This window comes from Aptenodytes forsteri, unplaced genomic scaffold (genome assembly GCF_000699145.1).
Source record: "Aptenodytes forsteri isolate BGI_AS27 unplaced genomic scaffold, ASM69914v1 Scaffold443, whole genome shotgun sequence".
NCBI lineage: Eukaryota > Metazoa > Chordata > Aves > Sphenisciformes > Spheniscidae > Aptenodytes > Aptenodytes forsteri.
In genome coordinates, this window is record NW_008794170.1 from 143,579 (window position 1) to 165,861 (window position 22,283).

Sequence of the window (22,283 nt, forward strand, 5' to 3'; positions counted from 1 at the left end):
GGGGTTTGGACTAGATGATCTTTAGAGGTGCCTTCCAACCCAAACTATTCTATGAATTTGCCAAAAAGAATAGCAGCATAATGCTTGATAGATAAAAATAAATAAATAAATCTTTGAAGAGGAGACATTGTCTTTTATTAAATAGGCTTTTTTCTTTACAATTACAGAGGCGCTGTTCTCTCTAGGACCTGAAGAACTTGGGACTCTGGATGATAGCAGTAAAAAACCCGATACAAAGGTATTTAAAATTTTCTTGTCACTAGTCACTGCTGAATGTTGATTCGGAAGAATATTGTTTCAGTTTGCGTGAAGCCTTTCATGAGAATGAATGAAAGCTTAACTTTGAAGTTGGTTGGCCGATACTCGATTTTGCATGCAGATGTAAGTTTTCAGTGCCATGAGCTTTTGCTTCAAAAGTAAGATATTGAGCCTGTTTCTGCTGAATTTGAAAGCAGAGATCCTTTTGTCTTCAAGGGGAACAGGAACAATCCCTAAGTCTGTACAGTCCTTTTTAGATTTTTCTCTTCTGTCGTTGAAGCTACAGTGATACAACTTATTTGTCACCAGAAAAAAAAAATTCTAAATATGTGTGCAACCTAGGTGATTGTGCTGAGGCTCTCTGAAGGTTTAACAGCCCGCCCATGCACAAGATGGTATGAGACTGAAATTTAATCTTTGTTTAAGAAATGCTTACTGAAGTTGACTACAGAATTTCATTCTTTAGTTCTTGGGTTGAAGTGATATAACTGGTTGCTTGGAAAACTTTTTTCTTTGTAAATCAAAGATAAATATAGGTAGCTGATCAAGCTTGTTGACATTAACCATTCTCCTTCCCATCTCATTCCACCCCACCACCAAACCCTTTACTGAGCAAGGAGTAACACATGTTAAATCTGTATGTCATGATGTCTTGTAGCTGAGTTCTTAGGGTTTATTATGAAAAGTATCAGAGAAAGTTGTCCTTTTTTTACGATGGTGATGGCTTAATTTTAATCCCTACAGTTTTGCTTTATCACAAGACGTATGTTCCATGACTATATTTGCCTAAGTGAGGTGAGGCACTGTAGATTTTTGGGAGTCAAGTCTGACTGATGTTTTGGTGTGAGTTGAGTAGCCTGTGTTATGAAAGCCATAGACAATGGTGGTTTATAACAAGTTTTGTACTAAATTATTTTTCTTTTTATTTAAATGATTGGTTTGAAGACTCTTTCTGATCTGTTGGGTATATTTTGTTTTTTATTTCTAGGTTCGAATAATTCCATTACAACTTCAACGGTTATTTGCTCAGCTTCTGCTCTTGGACCAGCAAGCTGCATCTACAACAGACCTTACTGAGAGCTTTGGGTGGAACAGCAATGAGGTACAAATCACCATCAGTGACACTATCATTGATAAACTTTTTCCTGAATGGAGAAGATTTTTTTGAAGTCTGACATTTAAGATATCTTAAAATACTTAAAGCTGTGGAGATAGCATTGATTCAGGTCAACTATTGTTGTATACTATTGAATATCCACATGAAGTACATGCCAATTGTTTACAGCTATAACAGAAGAAAATTGTTCTGTTAGATACAATTTCAGTAGCTTTTCCTTTGTTTTTACAGGAACGTTTTTCCAACAGTAATTAGTGTTCTTGTCCTTCAAATACTTAGATTCTTACCTGAATTGAACTGTGTAACTCATCTTAGAGTTAGTCTAAATCTACGCAAGTGAAAGTGTCTTATGTGGGTTATAGCTTAGGTACTTGTAGCTACTCAGAGAGCATAACTAAATTAAGAATAACAAATAATAATAAAGGTAGTAATTTACTACTCAAATATATGTGTAGTCTTTGAGGCAGCTGTCTATGTCATACTTAATATATGTTGTTTTTAAGCAATAAGCAAAGCAGATGGCACTATTTTATTTCTTCAAGGTGGGTTTTTTTTTTATCATGCAGGAAATGAGGCAGCATGATGTGCAGGAGTTAAATCGGATTCTGTTCAGTGCTTTGGAAACTTCCCTTGTGGGGACTTCAGGTCATGACCTCATTAATCGATTGTACCATGGGATTGTTGTCAACCAGATTGTTTGTAAAGAATGCAAGAATATCAGTGAGAGACAGGTAAAGCCAGAGGATTTTCCAGGATAGGTTTCTGTTCAGTCTGTTGAAGATACTTTAAATGTTCTTTTTTTTTAAAGTTCAAAAATAATGACATCTTTCTTGAGTGTGACTGGTGGCCTTGTTGAATCTAGGTAGTGTATATTGGTTAGGGTGCTGCAGACTTGAAAACATGTGAAAATTATGCATGACTTTGTTGTTAAGTCTTGGCTGGCATTTTCTAAACCACCTACATCAGGCTGTGACTCAGAGGTGAAAAAACAAGTGTTATTGCATTTTCTGAGTTGGCAAGCGTTGCCTTTAGTAGATGTAGTTAGAGAGCTGAACAGTGGGGTAACAACAGTAAAACATATCTTTACATTCTTTTACTGGTCTTTGTAATTTAAAAAAACATTCCTTGTTTGTTTTTTTTTTTCTTTTTTTTAAATTAATTTCTCTTATGTGGATATATGGGGTTTGTTTTCCCGCCCACCCCCCATCAACAATGAAAGCAAAATGAGTGCTCACATCTGCTGTGGTGAATGGGATGAGTATCTTTCTAACGTGCCATGAACTTACACTAATTACTACCTTATTTTTCTGTTGTACTTCTGCACAGGAAGATTTCTTAGATCTAACAGTGGCGGTAAAAGGTATTGCTGGCTTGGAGGAGGCCCTGTGGAACATGTATGTAGAAGAAGAGTACTTTGAAGATGAGAACTTGTATCGATGCGGAGCCTGTGATAAACTTGTTGAAGCTTCAAAGGTAATGCATTGGTGATTCTCAGTGTTCAGTTTGCTAATGTTTAGGAACTTTCTTTACATTGCTGTGTCTGCCCTCTAACTCTGAAATAAAAAAATCTGTATCTTTAATCAGACGGTATATATAACAAGAGGATGCCAAAATTTGACCTGTTTTTTAAACCTCAGCAACTATGTCAAGAAAAGCTCATGTGACTCATTTCTTGACTTGAATGTTGCTGCAGTCTTTAATCTAGCCAGTGGTGAATGGGATGGCATGTAGTTTTGAGAGTATTGCCCCATTCACATGCCTCTACTGCCCCTGGCTTTGGGCATTTCAGAGGATAGGCTAAAAGATAAGCTAGAGCGTAAAGAAAAAATAAACAGATCCGTGTAATGGAAGAAAACCATGGAAATTCTCTCATGAAGAACCCACATGGGAGAGAAAAATAATGAATACTCTGCACAAGGAAATGGGATCTGTTGATCCAGGTATTGCATTCCCTGTTGCTGAACAGGTTCTTGCAGTGATAAATTAACACCTTAGTAAGTGTTTTCAATACATTCTGTAGTGCTAGAGCCTTCAGGTGAGTAAGAATGTATTCATGCAAGGAACCATCCAGCTCTTCTAATGTGTAAGACACTGGGTGTATTTTCACCGTGTACACCTGTGTTGTCTTTAACTGCCAGCTTACTTCTGGTATAAGCACCACCACTTCGTGTCCTCTCTCGGTGAGCTTTTTGACCACTTGCCACATGCTAAGCCAGTGGCTTCCATCCATGGGCACCACCAGGTGTTTCCCTCCGTCTGAGAGGCCAGGAAGGAGGAGGATAAAAATCCAGGCACAGCAAAGCCGCAAAGTCATGTTCCTGTGGTCAGAATATGGACTGTGAAAGTCTTCTCCTTCAGGCAGTAGCTTGAAGATGCTTTTGAAGGAAGCTGATGGGTTTATCTGTTGAGTTCTGCTGCTTTGTCATAATCTTCTAGTTAACGATTCACTGCATTGATCTGTGCTCAGCTATGGGTGAGAACTGTTGGTTTTGAGTTGTTTTTTTAAAAAATTACTTGTAAAGCCAAATGCAGTGACCCTTTCCTGTCCTGAATCATTGGAGCTCCTCAGTGTTCAATGGAGAACTGTTGACATTAAACCTGTGGTGTTTGTTGGGAGTGATCTCCAGGAGCTCAGGGACATCCAGACTGGAGTACTCCTTTTGTCTGCCTAGTTCCCTGCCTTCACCCCTGGGCACCTTGGGAAAGCTTCAGATACTGACACTTGTTGGCGTTGGTATCTTCCAGAGGAGCTGTGTATGTGACCCTGAATGCTTTGTTAAATGGTGGCATGGCTGTTAACACTGGTTACTGTCTGTCTGCCAGTGCAGCCTGCAGCATCCTTCTGCTGACAGCTTGTCCCTGTTTGTTGGTTTACAACAGTTTGGACTGGTTTCCCCAACATAGTCGAATTTGAGACTTTTTATGTGTCTTGTCATCCATCCCCTTAGCTGGGATCAGGGAAGGGCAGCGCAGTGAGAGCTTTATGAAAGTTGTAGGTCTTCAAATTGCATCTTTCCAGAGTGATACAAAGTGGTGTTTGGTTTTCTTCTGTGCTAATTTTTCATGTCGTAAATTTTTTTTTTATAAGAAGTTGGTCCTTTTTCCTGTCATTTCCACTATTTTTTGTAAAGGGGAAGCAAACATAGGCTGTTGGTGCACTTTGCCTTTGACATACTCTGCCCTCTTCACAACAGTGAAGCTCTTTGACCTACTGCAGTGATTCTCTTCTGCAGCAGGATGAGTGGAATCCAAACCTTGCAGCACCCTTAATGTGGAAGGGAGTGGGTGCAAAGGCAAGCTGAGGACAGGTGAAGTTAATCAGCGACTCAGGAGTTCACGAACATTTGCCAGTGCCTAATGTGGCTTGGTTATAAGGGCTTGTTTAAGTTAAACTTTGCTGGGTTCAAGGGAGTGCGAGATAAGAGTTGCTTGCCTCTAACACGTGGTCATCCATGCAAGAAGACAGTGGGAATTCTGAACTTGGGTAAGAAGTCACATAGCTGGAGGATGCCGGGGTATGAATGGACAACCTCAAGAGAGCAGGGCTGTGCTGGAAGGCTGTAGCGGGAGGGAGGGACGTTGTGTCAGCATGACTGCTGCCTGTGGCTCCACTGGCACGATGTGCATGATCACAGCAGACTATAGTAAGAGTCAACACTGGCAGCAAGTGAGGTGCCAGCTGAGTCGCTCTAGGCTTGGTGGCAGCATTAGGAAGGCAGCTGCCTAACAGTGCAACCACCTGCCCACATCTAGCCTGTTTCAAAGACAAGATGGCCCATACCTACCCACTCCATTCCTCCCTTCCTTCAGTACACTGTGGGTCTTTGGATGTTATTCTTCCCCCTTTTTTGTCTTGGCCTCTAGGAGAATTCAGTAGTTGAAGAATCTTGTGTTCCAGAAATTTATAAAATTTTAATTGTACAGTCTGATTATCACTCTAAATTTGGAAGAGTGTGCAAAATCCTATGTGCCACTAAACTCTGCACAGTAGTCTTTGCAATTGATGCAAATCAAATACCTAATTCAGGGAGTTTCTTAAGCCATGTGTGTTCCTGGGAGGCTCTCTGGTGTGGCTCTGCAAATGGAGAGTTGGGTGGAGACATTGGAAAGGCTCAGAAACATGTCCGTTGAATCTACGCTTACGTTCAGAGGTGATACAAGGTGGTTGGTTTTGCTTCACATCAGGGTTCCTGATCTACTCACACACCAAGTTGTTCAATCGTGATTCATATTCTTCCTTACTAAAATGTATTATGTTGGCTTTCCTGCCTTGAAGGTCCTCTTCCCTATAAATGAGGGAGACTTTAACCCTTGCTTGGTTGTTCAGTGGCTGGCTGTAGGGTCTTCCAGGATACACCTACCCCATGCTGCTCAGGCACAGCATTGTGCTCTTTTACCATAGCCCACAGGTCTTAGTCAAGGCCCTTTTCTTCAAGCAGCCTGGCAGATCTTAAGCAAGATGCCACTGTGATATATTCTGGTGACGTTTTTCAGACCATTTCTGTTGCGTTTGGAGGCAGCCCAACTCAGCAGCAGGCTGCAAAATACATGTGGGAGTGATCTCTTTTTCTGGACTATATACACCTGTCAGAGCTAGTTATGTTACAGATAGGATCATTTCTGACTTCCACATTTGAAAAAACTGTGCCTGTACGAGCTCTGATCTATACTTGGGGTCACACAACCCCAAAGAACTGGAAAACTCCTCGATGATCATTGGAATAAACCTTAGGTGAAGTCCAAATGATGTGCTTGGAGGAGATGACAAGGAGGGGCCAGAAGAATAATAGGCCCAGCCTCAGCTGAGGTTCCTTTTCTTGCAGCAGAAGCAAGCATGTAGGCTATGTTTGTAGGCTGAGCTTCATTCATAGCTTTTTTTTTTTTTTTTTTTTTTTTTTTTTTTTTTTTTTTTTTTTTTTTTTTTTTTTTTTTTTTTTTTTTTTTTTTTTTTTTTTTTTTTTTTTTTTTTTTTTTTTTTTTTTTTTTTTTTTTTTTTTTTTTTTTTTTTTTTTTTTTTTTTTTTTTTTTTTTTTTTTTTTTTTTTTTTTTGGTGGCTTCAGGGCCCAGGGCCTATGCCAGATGCTGAGTGCCCCACTGTTCGTCTGGGAATGGTGAAGCTACCATGAAGTGGTGTTGCTCTTCCGCAGTGCCTGCTTTTCAGCAGCAGTTTAGTGTGCCCTTTACTCTAGGCTCCTAGGGTCTGTGTGGGACTGGTGGTGGCAGGTGCTATGCAAGGGGCCAAGAGCAAAGTTGCTGGGAAGATGCTGTATAGTCTGACTTCATGCATAAGCACAAACCCAGCGGTTTGAAACAGTTGCTTCCTGGTGTAAAATTCAAGAAAGTCCTCTCACAAAGAACATCTGGGCTATGGAAATGTAATTACTGACCAGAATTTCAGCACTGCCCTCCTTCGTTTTCTGTAGGAGAATAAAGTATGGGACTGGTATCACCATTCAAGGAAGGTGCAGGGCTTAACAGAGGGGAAGGATCTTGATTGCTTTTAGGGTGTCTAGTTGGTAGGGAGATTGACAATTAGGGAAGACATTTTGAAAATGAAAACACTTGTTATGTCTGCCTGGTTGTATTGAAGCCTTGTTGGAAAGTAAAGAGTTGACCATAGAAAAGTAGAAACACTATTCCGTATAACCGTGTGCTTACAACTTTTTAAAATCATTTTACAGTCTGCTAAACTACGCAAGTTGCCACCCTTTCTCACCGTTTCTCTCCTGAGATTTAACTTTGACTTTGAGAAGTGCGAACGATACAAGGAAACGAGCTGCTATACATTCCCTATCCAGATAAATCTGAAGCCTTTTTGTGAGCAGGTACATACTGTTGTATGTTAGTTTCCATATACTTTGCAGAGAACTGATATCTCAAGGCCAAGTTATGTTTTATTTTGCATTTTGCCAGGGCAAGGTATTCGAGAAACTTTATGGGGTTCTCTTCTGTCCCCAATTCCAAATTTTTGGAATTCCAACTTGTTTCCAAAAGACCACTTTCTAACTGAGTGGCAAATACCTTGTAGCTATACAAGGGGAAAGTGTATAATAATTACCTAAAACTTAATCTGACATTTGCTTGAAAGGAAGATTATCACCTGGAGGTTGACATTAAATTTGTTTTTGTATTGTCATTGTCTGATAACATCACATATAAATTTAGCTATATATGTTTTATATGCCTGTAGTTATTTCATTTTTCTTAGGAATCTGTCTTTGCATTCATATATATGTATTTTGATTATAAACTGAGCTATACCAGTGCTTGATGACAATTTTTGATCCTTAAAATATGTAAAGAATGTACTTAATAGAGGAACTGTTCTTGAAAAAGATGTTTTTCTTATTGAAATGTTGCAATGCAAGTTTGGAGATTTCTCAGTGTTTGCATTCGAGGAAGACTTTTTTTCCAGTTGGTTTGTGTATATAAATGTGTTGCTTGTTTTTTCTCTAGTCTTTTAAACAAAATAAGCCTGGTTATGAACAAACAGGTTGAGCTGTTCTATTATTTGCATCAATATTTCATTATTTTAAATTTTTAATTTCCAATATTGTTCACAATCATGCTTAAAAAGTTGCTTAATAAGGCTGTGCCTTGGTCCATGGTTTGTGTCAGTCCATACTTGTGTTCCCCAGCACTGAAAAGCCATTTCAATCTCTGCATGTGCGAATGCACACTGAGAAATATCTGAAGCTATGCTGATGGTGTAAAACTGTCCTCTTGTGAAAGACTTACTGATATATATTATTGTTATTGTTTTTCTTTTTAAAGACTGAAAGGGATGATTCAGAGTACATGTATGAGCTCTTCTCTGTTATTATACATAAAGGTGGCTGCTATGGAGGACACTATCATGTTTATATCAGAGATGTGGATGAATTAGGAAACTGGCAATTACAAGTGAGTCGTAAAGGTTTTTCTTCCTTGCTTGATATGTCTCATTTTTCAGAAAAGTATTAAGAGCTAGTGGATGAAATGTACATCCCAACTAATGAGTATTTTAGTGAGGCATTTGATCTCTAACCTCATTGAGAAGGTTAGTTTTCCACAGTATGTGATCTCTACCAAGATTTTGTAGCAAATCTTGGTAGCTTTCCGATCTGCTGAACTATCTCACGTTACTGGGCTCACTTTTTCTTTCCCAAATGAATTAATATCTTTGCTCAAGACTAGCACAGTCGTTTTAATGGATGACTCTGGCTGGCTGTTTGTAAGTAACACAAATGCCTTTTCTGTTTTAAAAAAAAAAAAAAAAAGATAGTGGATATTCTGTGTGACAATATACAGTACATAGCGGGTGGCAGAGGCAGCTTATCAGAACTTCCTTCACACTTCTAAATTGTGCATGCTGGTGTTAGTACAGACTATAATCAAAAACCACTTCTTGTGTGTGAAACAACAGTATTTGCGAGTCTTTTATTTTTCTTATACAGGAAGAAGAGGATAGGCTGATTGAAGATAAGGCTTTAAGAGATATTGAAAATGCCAAAGAAGTAGAAAATCCATTGGCAGTGTTGAAAGGGATTTTATCAGAGGTATGGTATATAAGGAGTTTATTGCTTTGATTTTGACATTAAGGAACCTAGAAGAAGGGGTTAGTGTATGCAAGACTGGGCAGGTTTAAGTGTACAGAACTCTTCTGAACTTATTGTGAAGCATGTAAAACTTGTAACTTAACCTGACTTTAGTACTAATAGTGGCTCTTCATACAGAAAATGGTCCTTTTTGAGTATTTCTTAAATTGCTTGCCGAAGCTGTTGCAAAAGATGATGTTACATTGGCTTATTAACAAACAGGAATGGTTTAAGCACTTCATAGTTGGCTTCTTTATGTTGATCCCTTGACTTTTGTAGCCTTTGTTATCCTAGTTTTTAATTTCTGTGTAGGAAGAATCTAAACAAATTCCCATGGATCAATTCGGGCAGAAATTATTGGAGAAAAAAGGGGTGTCCTGGAATAAGAAATACCGAAAACAGTATGGAGCATTACGAAAGGTAATATGCATGTATGGTAATTTGGTTTTTACTGTTAAGATAATTTTACATTTGTATTCCTATTGAATAGTCAGTAGGATGGTAATTGAAAATACTGGCACTTGAACTAGCAGGATAGAGCATGTGTAAGAGAGGTTTGTAAGCTAAATTAGTATACTGGGGAACATGGACAAGATTCTCAAGGGATTGTCTGCCTGAAAGCTTGTATGTTTGTGTTTTGTTTTGGTTTTTTTTCTATCTATATGGTTGGCCTATAAAAGAATTAACCTTACCTACTGAACCTTGTTTCACTTGTGTCTGTGGATGAAGCTGCAACAACACTAATACCACTTGAACATAAAAGCACTGATGAGAATTAAAGAAGCAATACAGTACTTCACAGTCATAACAGAAGTGAGGTTTTGAAAATGTATGCCACTTTTTGGTTGATTAGGGCATGTCCACAACATTAACACTTACAGTAAAATCTTCTGTTTGTCCAATTGGTTACTATATTTTCTAATACTTTAAGGAAAATACTTCAGCATTTGTGTTACAGATTTGTGGAAAATTCATGTTTAACTGTTTTTTGAGTAGAACTAACAATGCAGTTTTCCAATAATTATTTAAAAGTAGTTGTGAAATCTGAACGTGAGTCTTCCACAGAGGCAGATGCTTTTCTGACTTTGACAGGGAAGTGATAGAAACAAGTTATGAACAACCCAGTATTAACCATTTCAAAGTTTGAGTGCTGTTGTGAATATTACCAAAGCTGACTTTTCACAAGTGCCGGATCTATACCAAAAGCACATTGATCAATGCAGGACTTGCCTTATTGAAATAACTGTAAATTGTTTTACGCTTTTTGAAGTATCAGATGAGGTTTTGATTATGATTAAAACTGAAATTCAGACTTTGGGGGTTTATTTTTGGTTTGGGTTTTTTTGTTTGTTTTTTGAGGGGGGTTGGGTGGTTTTTGTAGTTTTGTGGGAGGATTGGAGGGTGGTTGGTGCCTTCCCCCTCCCCCCCCCATCCCTCAAGAGCCACGATTTTGTTTTGTGTAACTTAGACACCAAGCTTGTTTGAAGTATCTGCATACTGCTAAAATGAAAGTAGAGAACAGAGCGGATAAGCTGGGCAAAACAGAATGAGTAGGTTTTAAGTTCTTGAGATGCCACAATGGGCAGCGTTAATTTGGGTAAGGTACAACTCAGCAGACCAGAATTGAACTCAAGATCCCTGTCTGGTAAATACAGAAGGGAGCACAGACTAGGGAGCAGAAAGTACCGGTGTTAAAGGGCTAAACTGATTGGGATGGTACTCTGTGTGTCTGATAACGCAGAGGCTTTTTGATTGCCTATAGAGCATCACTCCCTATGCTGCCTTTCCAGGGACAGGGAGTATGCACTTGTGAGAAGTGTTTTAAAAGGAATCCAGTGTCTCAAGCAATCCCTGAAATTCAGAAATTAGTCTGATTTAGTTCTTAGTGATGCATGTATGTTAAAAACAATTTTTTTGCAATTTCTTGCATGATAATTTGAAGTTACATAAGAGATGAAGCCAGCAACAGCATATAAAGGATCAGGCAAATAAGTGGTGGTAGAAAAATTATATTTTTCTGTCTAAACTGAGGAAATACATGAGGAAGCATCATAAAACCCAAGTTTGAAGGGATGGGGTTTGTGTATCAATTTGAGGATGAATCTGGTGAAGTAGCTAATGCAATCTGCTATATTTAAAACTGGGTATCTTCTTCATCTTGTCCTTGCTTTCCTTTTAGTATTTGCAGAATCATCCTCAGATATTTCAGTTCAGTCCTGATGAAAACAAGGTTGGTCTGAAGGAAAAACACAAGCTCCCGTTTAAGGCAGATTCTCAAGGACAAGATCTCCAAAGCCCTCCTCAGAAGAATGATGTCCAGTGGAATTCAGAAAAAAACCCTACGAGGCTAAGGGACAGTTCATCTGGTTGCCATTGGTTTGACCTGAATGATTCAAAAGTCCAGCCGATCAAGGAGAAGGACATTGAGAAACAATTTCAGGGTAAAGAGAGTGCCTACATGCTGTTTTATCGAAAATCTCAGTTAAAAAGACCGCCTGAAGGTACACAAAGCTCATCTTGATATTCTGGGGGCTTCCTTCATTGACAGTTTGTTTTTTGGAGGGCAAAGGCTGTTGAGCATTTCTGTCCTTTCCAAGAATTGAAGATACAGTTTTCTTTCTAGTGATCATTTGAAAAAAGGGTTAAGTAAGATACATGGAGGTTACCTCCAAGGAGGTAGTGACCAGTTAAGTGGCTATAGCTGACTAACTTTTTTCTAGTATGCTTCACAAATACTAGCAGAACATCTCCTACTGAAATAAATAAAAGTTGTTGCTAACGGCATTCATGTATCATTTTTCCTTAGGGAAAGGTTGATGGGAAGAAGTAAAAGCACTTGTTTGTTCTTTGTATCATCTTGAAGTTTAATTTTCCCTATTACGAAAGGGTGCAACATTATTGCTCTGAATTTTCAATGATTACCGTACTGTAATGTCTCATCTTGATCACTTTTCTTGTTTGCCGAAACACATTTTAAGCAGCTGAGGCCAAACTAGCCTATATTATTTGTTGCAGCGCGAGGAAATCCAAGGTACCAAATTCCTGAACACCTTCTGAATGAAATGAATGCTGCTAATACTGAGCTGCAAAAAAAGAGGTATATTAATGTAACTGTACCAATCTCTTAAACAGCATTCTTAATCTGCAGATCTCCAAAGTGATTTAAAATGAAAGAAACTCATTGAGTAGAGCCAAACACTAAAATGATTCAATGTCATAGAAGTTAATCAAGGAATACAACTTGTATGCCCACATTCTGCCTTTACTGGTTCCCTGCCTCCCTGTTAGTGGCGTAACTAGGCATTCTACAGAATTTCAAGGGAAACTTACTTACAGTTTAAAATTGTACCATTTTTTTGTGAAAATCAGTGCAATTTTGGAAGGAGAACGGAATACGTTATCTTAATTATGTTTAGAGGGAGTTCTCCATTGGGAGAAGGGGGGATGACTTGCTTTACTGTGAAACAACAGATAAATGGTATGCTTTGCCAGAAACATAGAGGAAAAAGCTAGCGGTATTCAGGTTGGTTAAAACTTTTCCTTCTGTTGAGGAACACACAGAGCTGCTGATAAACCTGAATCACAGCTAAGCTATCAAAATGTAGACACACCCAAGAGACACAAGTCGTGTGTGATATATCTGTTCTGTGCAAATTTCACTCCTTTATTTTTTAAATGGTGCATTTGCCGCTACATTCAGCTAATAGAACTGGATACAGGTATAAAAGAGGAAGACATGGCTGTGTCTGTCCTGACTCAGTTTCCACACGGTTTTTCTGTCTCTGCATTTCAACAGAGTACTGATCTGGAACACAGCCTGAAAAAACCTACAATGTCCACATCCCTAAAGATGAAGTTTGCCGTTCTGTTTAGAAAGGTAGAAGCGAGGTATAGAAACACACAGAACATACTATTATAGTGCTTATGTGGAGGATGTCTACACTAGCTCTGTGTTGTACGACGTGTAAATTACTGTCATCTTTGAGCACCTCTTTGCATCCCCCTTGATGGAGGGGGGAATGTGACAGTGAATTTAGTCATGAGGGTATCAATTCCAGGACAACCGCACAGAAGCGTCTCTGAAATAAGCTAGCCATTTGTCAATGTTAAATTCACCAGTTTATTATTGTGTTGTTATTTCAAAGAGCGGAATGTGACTCAGCAAACCATGGCATTGATTTACATCTCCATTTGAGCTCATGTTATAAATTTCACAATGGGGCTCTGCATCCTTCACTCACTTGGAAAGAGAGTGTTGTGGATTTGACTATTGATAGAAGAAAAACGCTAGGAGACCTTCGACTATCAGTATTCCAGGTATTTCCTATATTAAATGAACTCAAACACTTCAGTTTTACTTGAGCTACAACAACATTTACGTATGTATTTATGCCGTAATTTTTATCTCAATGAGAAATTTTCAACAGTAAATGTTTTTTTAGGAGATTAAAAACTATATGGATTTACACAGAAGGAAACATTGGTTTGAGGTCTGTTCTGGAAGTACTGAAGAAGCCACGAAACTGATGAATCTTTAACTATGTAGACTTTAAAGCTCTCATAAGCTAGTTATTTTTATTTGGGCAGCATGTATATGGACTGATGCTTTGCAAAACTCCAGGCTTATTCTTAACATTTCAGTTTGTGGCAGATTTGTCTTTGTATTTTAAAGGAGCTAGCTGGCCTTAAGAGGAAATAATTAGAGTAGTTTAAGAACAAAGAAAATTAGTTAAAAGACATATTTAGCTTAATGTGGTATCTTTGCATTTATTCTCTACTATGTTAAAGGAATATGGCAATTTGTAAAATGCTTTTTTATAGAGATCTAAATCAAAGCTAACTTAATGTCAGGAAACACTTTGCTTTTCCTGTACCTCACAACCTTTGGTTAGTGTCCAGTTGAAACATTACTTTTGTCTATCTGGTGGCTAGTCTGAAAGGCCAAGTCCTAAATGCTTGACTGTTTTCTGTGTTACTGGCCTTGTTGAAGTAAATAGCTGTGACTTGTTAAGTGTCAAAGTGAGCTTGGTAGCCGGGCTGTAACATCTTTCAGCAAAGTTGTAATTTTGAGTGATGTGAGTTATTGGTTGCTGGTGTGGGTTGGTTTTGGGTTTGTTTTTTTTTTTTTTTTCTTCCCAATTAGATGTTGGAATCTTGGGAAGGAGACATGATTCTCAGTATTGCCAAACCTTTACCAGCAGGATTGCATCTTTACCAGATACTTGATGGTAAGACTACTACATACAAGGCTTCCATGTTATTTATATGTTGTATTTACTGCAGATATTGAGGATTTCATATGTAAAACATCTTGGAGAAGTGTGTTGCTGAATACTCTTCAAATTCAAACTTATGTGCAAGTCCACTGCTGTTAAGGTATTTAGGACACTCTTATTAGTGAAATGAAGTTTTTTGAGATTTTTATATGTAATCTTTTTTGTGAAGTGCAGTAAGACTGCAGATCTTACGCAAGTTAAACACATTGCTGACAAAAATGTATCAGTCTGTACTTTGACCTTGATTTGCTTATGAACATTTGCCTTCATAGTATTTACATAGTAGGTAGAGGAGAGGACAGAAGAGAAGACCCAGTGTGATATCAAAGAAAACTGTAGGTTAGGTAGAAGCTGAAGTAGGAATTTCGTCAAGGAAAATGCTTACATAAAGAGTACTTTAATTTATTAGGAGTTCATTAGTATTTTAAAATCATGAGTTCTGTCTCCAGCTTTGCATTGTTATGCAATTGTAGGTGTTAGTCTTCAAAAGCCTATCGTCCATTTTTAAATTTTATAGTCTTTGTGGTCTCTTTCAGAAAATTAGGGTTCTACCAGAATATAACTCAACTTTCCATGATGTTAACATCAAAATACAGAGGCACTCATAGCTGCTGTAAATATTCCTCCAGATGCTAGTACAGTTCTTTAAATGACAATGACTTATAAAAAATCTGAATCCGATTTACGGTAGGAAGGTAAAAGAAACTGGAGCATGGGCATTAGTATTGCAAAGAATGGGGTTAGAATGTACAGTATGTAACTAGTTTATTAAATCCAACCTTTTTATTTTAAACCTACTGATTCATTGTTAAATTTAATGTAGATAATCCTGACTAAGCAGCTTTGCCAAGCTGCCAAGCTAACTTGGGCCTCAGTTTGCAAGGGAAATTGAATTGAAACCTTCATGCTGCGGCGCTCTTTACTCAGTGGAGAGTGCTGTAGGGGTGTGTATCCACTTGTGTTGCTCTTGCTACATGAGTAACCCCTAACTTACCCACCGTAAATGCTGATCTCACAGCAGCTTTTGTAATGATACACTTGAGCCAGAGTAGAATGTGCCAGCATATTTCAGTTTACCAGCTGACCCTGCTTGTCTGCTTTGCGGCGTGGAAAGAACTTGATGATTTGCTCCTTTTTAGGAGATGAACTGACACTGGATGGCATTGGGCTGGCTGATGGAGCAGACGTCTTTGTATGGAATGGGAAAGAGGTAAAAGAACCAAATACCCTCTCTCCTTGTCAATTCTGAAGACGTAAGATGCAATCTCCAGACACATTTTTGTAAATGTCAATCTGTTCTGCAGATGTGCTGCTGACATACCAATGTTGGTTTTGGGGACAACACTTCAGCCTCATCTAGGATACTATGTCTTTACAGCTTTTCAGTATACCTTGAGTGATGTACAGTGTGCTGCTTGATAAAATTATAAATAGAATTATACTATGCAGAATGCAATATGGTCAAACTGATAGGTGTGTAGATATCCAATGCCAGTTACACTGGAGTGTATTCTGAAAACATCTGGTGCCTCTTGGAAGGAGATCGCTTGATAGTAATGAGATAACAAAAACTTATGCCCTGTAGTGAATCATTCCACATATAAAATTAGACCTGTGAATGACTACTTTTGTGTATGGTCTCCCTGAAATACTGTGCTCCTTTTCCAGTGTTGCATCTTCCTTTTAATATTAAGGCTTCTGCTTAACTTTCAGATGCTTGCCTCAGTAGTTATGTAACACAGCATTTTATTCCATCCTGTAATGGAATAGAATATTACTTTTAAAAGATTTTTGTTGTAAAAGTATACATTTTCTTTCTGATTTATCAAAAAAAACCCCCTCCAAAACTAAAAGAAAACATCTAGTAACAGGGTCATTCTTGTCTTGGTTGTACTTTTGGTATGGTCTCCAGCTTCCTGCGTGATCAAATTGCCTTTGTAGGAGCTATATACTTTGCCTGAATTAGCAGAAAGGCAAATATACTTTGCCTTCTGAATATCAGAAAGGCCAGATTTTAAAATCTAACTCTCTTGATCTGCCTCAGTCACACTTTTGGGTAGTTCTTTAATATCCTGAGGGGCTAAATTCCTCTATTCTTAATCTGATGGAGACCAAGTGTCCACTGTTTTCCCAGCTACTGTTACTGGTATATTTACTATACATGCAGACTTGGAACAAACCTTAGCATTATGCTTCCTCTTCCCAACACCTTTGAGTTACTCTAGTTGTTTGTTCAGTAGGCATTTGCTCAAAGGTGGTTTATTTCTAATGAGAGGAGAGGGTCTATCTTTTTGTCTCGCTAATTTTATTGTTGTCATTTATTGCTGTCCAGTCTCTTCTGTATTTTATTGATCACCACTGCATAAATCTTGCATTCCTTTACTTCAGGTTGGTGGTACAAAGGTGATGACAGGCCCTGATCATGAACCTGTGGTCGTAAATGTTCTTCGTTTAGCAGAGTATAACGAAGGAGGGAAGGGTCAGCATTTCACAGAATCGCAGCACGTCTTTTCATGCAGCACAAAACTGGGTGATCTGCACAGAGCTTTAGCACCGTCAGGAGGAATCATCCTAAAGAACGGCTCAGGACCAGATAAAGAAGCCAAGAACTGGCAAGTTTTTCTTGAAGAAGATATGAAGGAAACAGTCAAAAGTGTTGGTCTGACGGATGGATGCTCAGTACTAATCTTAGACAGCCATGACCAGAGGTAACCATTTTGATTGCAAGTATAATTAAACAAAAAATAAATGTTGGCAAAATCTGTTTAGTTAAAATTATGCTAGAGAGAGAGATAGATATCTATTTTAACTAATTGTCACTTTGAGCTTTTTAATTCAAGATAATGTAAACTCAAGTTTTGGAGATCAGGTACTTATCAACTATTGGATATTTCTTTGCTCTTGAAGTGCAGATGCAGTCACGTCCTTTGACTTACACTTGTAAAGGGAAAAACCTAATGAGAACAACTTGTGCCCAGTGTGCTGGCACATCTTTGGCATAACCTGAAATTCTGAGGTTTGAGTTGTGCAGTTCTCTGAGGGACTTGGTGGGATGAGAGAACAGAGCAGTATCAGAAGAGTATGCAGCTCTGCTGAATCTCCCAGTTGAATCTGAAGTTCCCAGGTGCAAATTTCTGGTCTCATTTCACTTCCCAGTGTATAGCCCTGAGGTTAGGTTCCCATTTTCAGAGACATGTAAATGTGCTTGTTACATAAATTCTGACTTCCTAGTTGAAACAGTACTGAAAAATTGAGATTAAATCAAGCAGTGAGAGGGTTCTTCACCAAGAACTGTTTCTGTGGTTATATACAGTAGCAGAGACAGAGAAAATCTCAAATTCTAGTTATGACTAGGTATGTTTTTACCATATTTTTTCCAGAAGCCTTAAATCCAGCCTCAGAAAGTGACTTAGACTCTGAAGTGCCTTCGGAAGCTCAAGTCTCATTGAAAGCCAGTTACCAAAACGTAGCTCAGAGATGTGTGGATGCTGCCTGAGGCCTCTGACTCTTACTCTGTGATATGCCATCACTGTGAATGACCTAGTCATTATCAGTTTATTTGAGAGCTTTGGTATTTAGTGATCTAGCCCAGACTGTGTAGTTTTCCTGTCTTTGACCATCTTTCCACTGCTCATTTTTACAGCTTCGTGAATGTGTCAAGTGGCAATTTGACTGCTTTTACGTATGACATCAGCTGGCTCCAAGTTAAAAACTTCTGCAGAGCAGAAGATGAAGAGAAACACGTTAAAATTACTGCCACTATTGAAACAGTAAGGAGTCTGATTGTTCACGGATATAACACAGGCTGTTTCCCTGAAAAACTTGGCAAGTGCACTTGGGCCAATTAATGAGGAGTGGATTTAGCCTCAGGGCTGAAGTTTCTCTGTGGTGAAAATAGTGTGCAACTTAGAGTTACCATTACTGGAATATTTTGACTGCTGTGTAATAAGACTGTAATGCCGGTAACTTAAACCAGTGCAGTCTACATTAGTGTGTTTTAGTGTGAAACAGTTTTCTTTTTGGACCATCCTGTAAATGTATGTTTGGTGAGGCTATGTCAGTAAACAAAACCTAAAAGAGGAGGAAAGTGTTATTTCTTGCTTTCAACATAGGGTAGGAAAAAATGCTGGTTTTCCCCAAGGGGTGGGCTTCTCTGGTACCTTTTCTGCCTTTTTAAATTATTTCCTATTACAGAAAATATGAAGTACTACTTGGTTTTGCTCACAAAATTACTGTTTGTGAAATATTAGTCTTTTGATAAATCCAAAAATGAAATACCACTTTATTTTCTTTGGAATGTTGTTTTTAAGGAAAGCTTCCACAAATGTTTTATGGTATCAGTACATTTATTCATTATATGTATTTGGTATGATAATCTTAAAGAAATGTTTTCTCAGCTGTGTATAGTGTTAACAGGAATAAGAACATAACAAGGATGCATTTCAAATGAAGGCTGCCTTTTGTGGACTGGCATTTGAACAGGAGCTGTGTTACTGGCATTCTACATTATAAGTGTTAATATTGCTTTCTTTTAGGTGATGTCAGATATCAAAATGAAAGCAATACGGGAGCTTCAGCTAGAGGAGGAACTAGGTAAGTGTTCAGCTGCTTTACTTTTAGATCTGATAATGTTAGAATTTACTGGCTGGCTTCCTGCTTTTTGCATCCGTCTATTCAAAACAGCAAATCCATTGCTGTTAGGAGGGTTTTTTTTGAAGAAAGAGGGTGCAAAGAACTTAAAATTCATCTAATTCTGAATAAAATTATTATTTTATTTTATAAAAAAATAAATCTGTGTCAGTCTTGACTTAAAATATATTTTATGAAGCTCTTATAGTTCAGAAGCTGTTTGAGTAGGAATAATCATGTCATCCTACTAAAATATTACACTCAGAATTGAAGATTTTTTTTTTAACCTTGTTCCTTTCCTTAAGACACTCCAGTTTTCTTTCTTTAAAGTTCTTGTTGATGCCTTTACCTTTGGAAGCACTTGGTCAGTTTTGTAGTATTTTACTGATTGTGGCTAACAGCTGGCTTCAAAGAGAAAGTAGTCATCCACTGAAAGGATAAAAACTAAGACTGTTCATGAAGTCCCTAGGAATCTCTCTCCAGTTGTACTTCTGATGTAATACCTCCAGAGGGAAGCCTCTAAGATAAACCTGTTGTTGTCATTAATCTTAAATATGTTGTCTGTCTAAACTTCTGAGCCAAATTTCTTATTTGAATTACTTAATACATCTATCTCTCTTTCCTGCCCTTTTTGTTACAGCAAATGACAGCTGTCTTAGACCTGTTAGCGGAAATGGGAAACTTCTGTCTCCAGGTAAATTTATTTATTTAATCATTGTTCTGTAAGAAGTTCAATTGGGAGACTTTAAGCTTCCCTTTCTCCTTTCCTGGGAGAAGTACACACACATAACTCCACTAATTTCCAGGCTTAACTGAGGCAGTTGTGTGGGATTTTTTTTCCAGTTTTACTGTTTATTAACAGTACCAATATAAAGCTAGAAGTTAAACTTTAAATGTTCAGCTTGGTTTTATTACTTGCATTCCTAATGAGTAAAACTGATTAGCATACCTGCTGTTGTTTATTGACCACTGGCCATGTGCTTCAAGACTGTGGGAATTAACAAAGTTCTGTTTCCCATACTTGTTTTATAAATTGAAAAATCTCTAAATGATCTGTTTTGAGTCATATTTTATACATTGCAGAGCAACTTTCTAGATGTTTCAGGAAGCAGAGTTATTGTTCCATGTCTTTCTAACTTCTATTTCCTGAAACAAAATGAACTAAATGTATTTGTTAGAGCATTGATGCACAAGGTTGGATTTCAGAATGGCTTGAGCAGCAAACTTGAGGCCTGTGGTGATGGAGGAAGCACTGTTAGGTTCCTGTTTACTGTGAGAAGGCAACTTCGATCTGCGGTTTAAGAAGCACAGTGAATAACGTGTGGATTTCTGCTTCCATAAGAATGGAGGAACATGTTCATGCCATAGCCTGCTCTTTGATTTAGATGAGCATGTGATACCACCTGTCGCTACATAACTGTGCTCCTGATGGCCAGTGTTCAGCAGAAAAGGACCCCCAGCTTTGCTTTTGCCGTTGTTGGGGCAGTGGTGAGAAACTGAGTGGATCAGCTTTGTGCTTGCTGGGAAACATTTTCTGTGTCTCTGCTATTTTGCTAATACATTGCGTTAGTAAAACACAGCCAGGAAGCCAAGGAGAGATTAATTCCCCTCCATTCAGCGCTTGTCAGACCACATCTGGAGTATTGTGTCCATTTTGGGGGCTCCCCAGCATGAGAAAGAAGCCCTTACAAACTAGAGCCAGTCCAGAGGAGAGCACCCAGGATGGTTTGGGAGCTGGAACATGAAAGAGGAGGGAAGCTGGGTTTTCCCAGCCTGAAGAGGAAGAGGCTTGGGGGGAGGAGGGGTAATTGCCATATTTTACTCCTTAACATGGACCTATAGAGAAGGCAGAGCCAGATTCTTCTCAGAGGAGCGCATGGAAAGGATCAGAGGCAGCAGACACAAGTTTCAGCGAGGGAAATTCCAGCTGGAATAGGGGGGGGGGGCGGGGGGGGGGGGGGGGGGGGGGGAAGGGAATTCACATTGGGAGTGGTCAAACAATAGACAGGGAGCCCTGAGAGGCTGGGAGATCTCCAGGGATGGGTGTATTCAGAGCTTGACTGGAAAAAGCCCAGAGTGAACTGATCTGACTTCAGAGCTGGTTCTGCTTTGAGCAGGAGTTTGGACCAGACAACCTACAGACATGCCTTCCAACCTAAATTCTTCTGTCACCCCATATACAATGGGTGGTGGGGAGGAACCTTTATACAAATGTTGCTTTGCTTTCGTCATAGGAGGCTTACAGATCTGATGTCAACACTGTGGAAGTGAAGTTCTCTAAATGTCACTGAATGTTTTTATCTGACTCTAAAGAGCAGCATAATAGAACGGGTATTTTCAGGAAGCAGCAGCTTATGATGTTCTCCTTGTTTCTGTCCTTCGTGAAGTGCCTGAGGATTATACCGTCAAGGAAGCGGAACTGAAAATGGGAAGCTTGCTAGGGCTGTGTCATGGGAAAGCTCCAACTTCCACTCAGGTATAGTAACGCTGTGACTGAAAAGAGTCTCGTGCTGCTTTTATGCTTTGTTTACATTTCCCAATATTTCATATAGTCCTCTTTTTAGTCTTGTAATGGTTGTAAATGGCATGGAAAAAAATGCCCAGTGACACTGAGAATTACACATATCAGCATGAAGGTTCACACCATTTATCTCAGTTGCAGAAAGCCAAGAGCATATATATGACCAGTTAATATACCTCATATGACTAATGGGAAATCATTTATCATTCGTCTGTTGGTGGTTGTCCAATTTCTGTGCTCTGATGTGCATATACTTTTGTAAAGAGCATAAAGTAAGAAAAGGGGGATATTGCTCTTGATATCTACAAGTTGTAAATATGCAAGAGAAAAAATAGTTGTATATTTCTAAAGATCAGACTGCTAGCAGGTTTTATCTCTCATTTGCAGCAGACATGCAGATGGTTAATGAAGTTCTACTGATGGCCATAATTCAATTGCATGTGCTTCTCTGTTTGTCCTTCTTAGATTGTTTGCTTTAGCCCAAAGGAGTTTCAGTGCTGTTCGACTGATGGCAGGCTTGCGATAGCTGGTATATGTGTGCATTAGGGGGTGTTATTTCACAGTATTTCCATACTTAAATATGTATTCTGATAGCTTATACTTGGTTTTTTTAGCTCTTCTTATATTTTATTGTTGGGAGTGACCAAAACTCAAGCCCTGAGATGGAGATAGTTGTGGAAGAGACTGCCTCTGTCAAAGAGGTAAGTCTAGTTGCTTTTAAAAGCTTTTGTCATGCCTGGGTCAGGTCTGCTGCTCCTGGAGAACTTTGCCTTATATCTACACATCACTTCAGGTCATCAGGAGACACCGAGGCAAAGGAAGTGTTTTCAATTCCAAAAGGCCAGTGGTGAATTGTCATGGTTTAACCCCAGCCGGCAGCTAAGCACTACACAGCCGCTCACCCA

General features: G+C 38.7%; 1 protein-coding gene across 1 annotated transcript in view; it reads left to right on the forward strand.

Moving 5' to 3' along the window:
• USP40 (ubiquitin specific peptidase 40) overlaps positions 1 to 22,283 on the forward strand; it is a 39,290-nt gene that overhangs the window by 3,440 nt on the left and 13,567 nt on the right. The window contains exons 2-20 of the mRNA XM_009281898.2: positions 168 to 238; positions 1,247 to 1,360; positions 1,942 to 2,106; positions 2,702 to 2,848; positions 7,057 to 7,200; positions 8,150 to 8,278; positions 8,812 to 8,913; positions 9,265 to 9,372; positions 11,132 to 11,453; positions 11,968 to 12,049; positions 13,098 to 13,269; positions 14,096 to 14,180; positions 15,368 to 15,438; positions 16,617 to 16,936; positions 17,872 to 17,998; positions 18,764 to 18,821; positions 19,498 to 19,551; positions 21,245 to 21,333; positions 21,993 to 22,079. Of these exons, the coding sequence (XP_009280173.1) occupies positions 168 to 238; positions 1,247 to 1,360; positions 1,942 to 2,106; positions 2,702 to 2,848; positions 7,057 to 7,200; positions 8,150 to 8,278; positions 8,812 to 8,913; positions 9,265 to 9,372; positions 11,132 to 11,453; positions 11,968 to 12,049; positions 13,098 to 13,269; positions 14,096 to 14,180; positions 15,368 to 15,438; positions 16,617 to 16,936; positions 17,872 to 17,998; positions 18,764 to 18,821; positions 19,498 to 19,551; positions 21,245 to 21,333; positions 21,993 to 22,079 (2,447 nt within the window). The remainder of the gene's footprint in view (positions 1 to 167; positions 239 to 1,246; positions 1,361 to 1,941; positions 2,107 to 2,701; positions 2,849 to 7,056; positions 7,201 to 8,149; positions 8,279 to 8,811; positions 8,914 to 9,264; positions 9,373 to 11,131; positions 11,454 to 11,967; positions 12,050 to 13,097; positions 13,270 to 14,095; positions 14,181 to 15,367; positions 15,439 to 16,616; positions 16,937 to 17,871; positions 17,999 to 18,763; positions 18,822 to 19,497; positions 19,552 to 21,244; positions 21,334 to 21,992; positions 22,080 to 22,283) is intronic.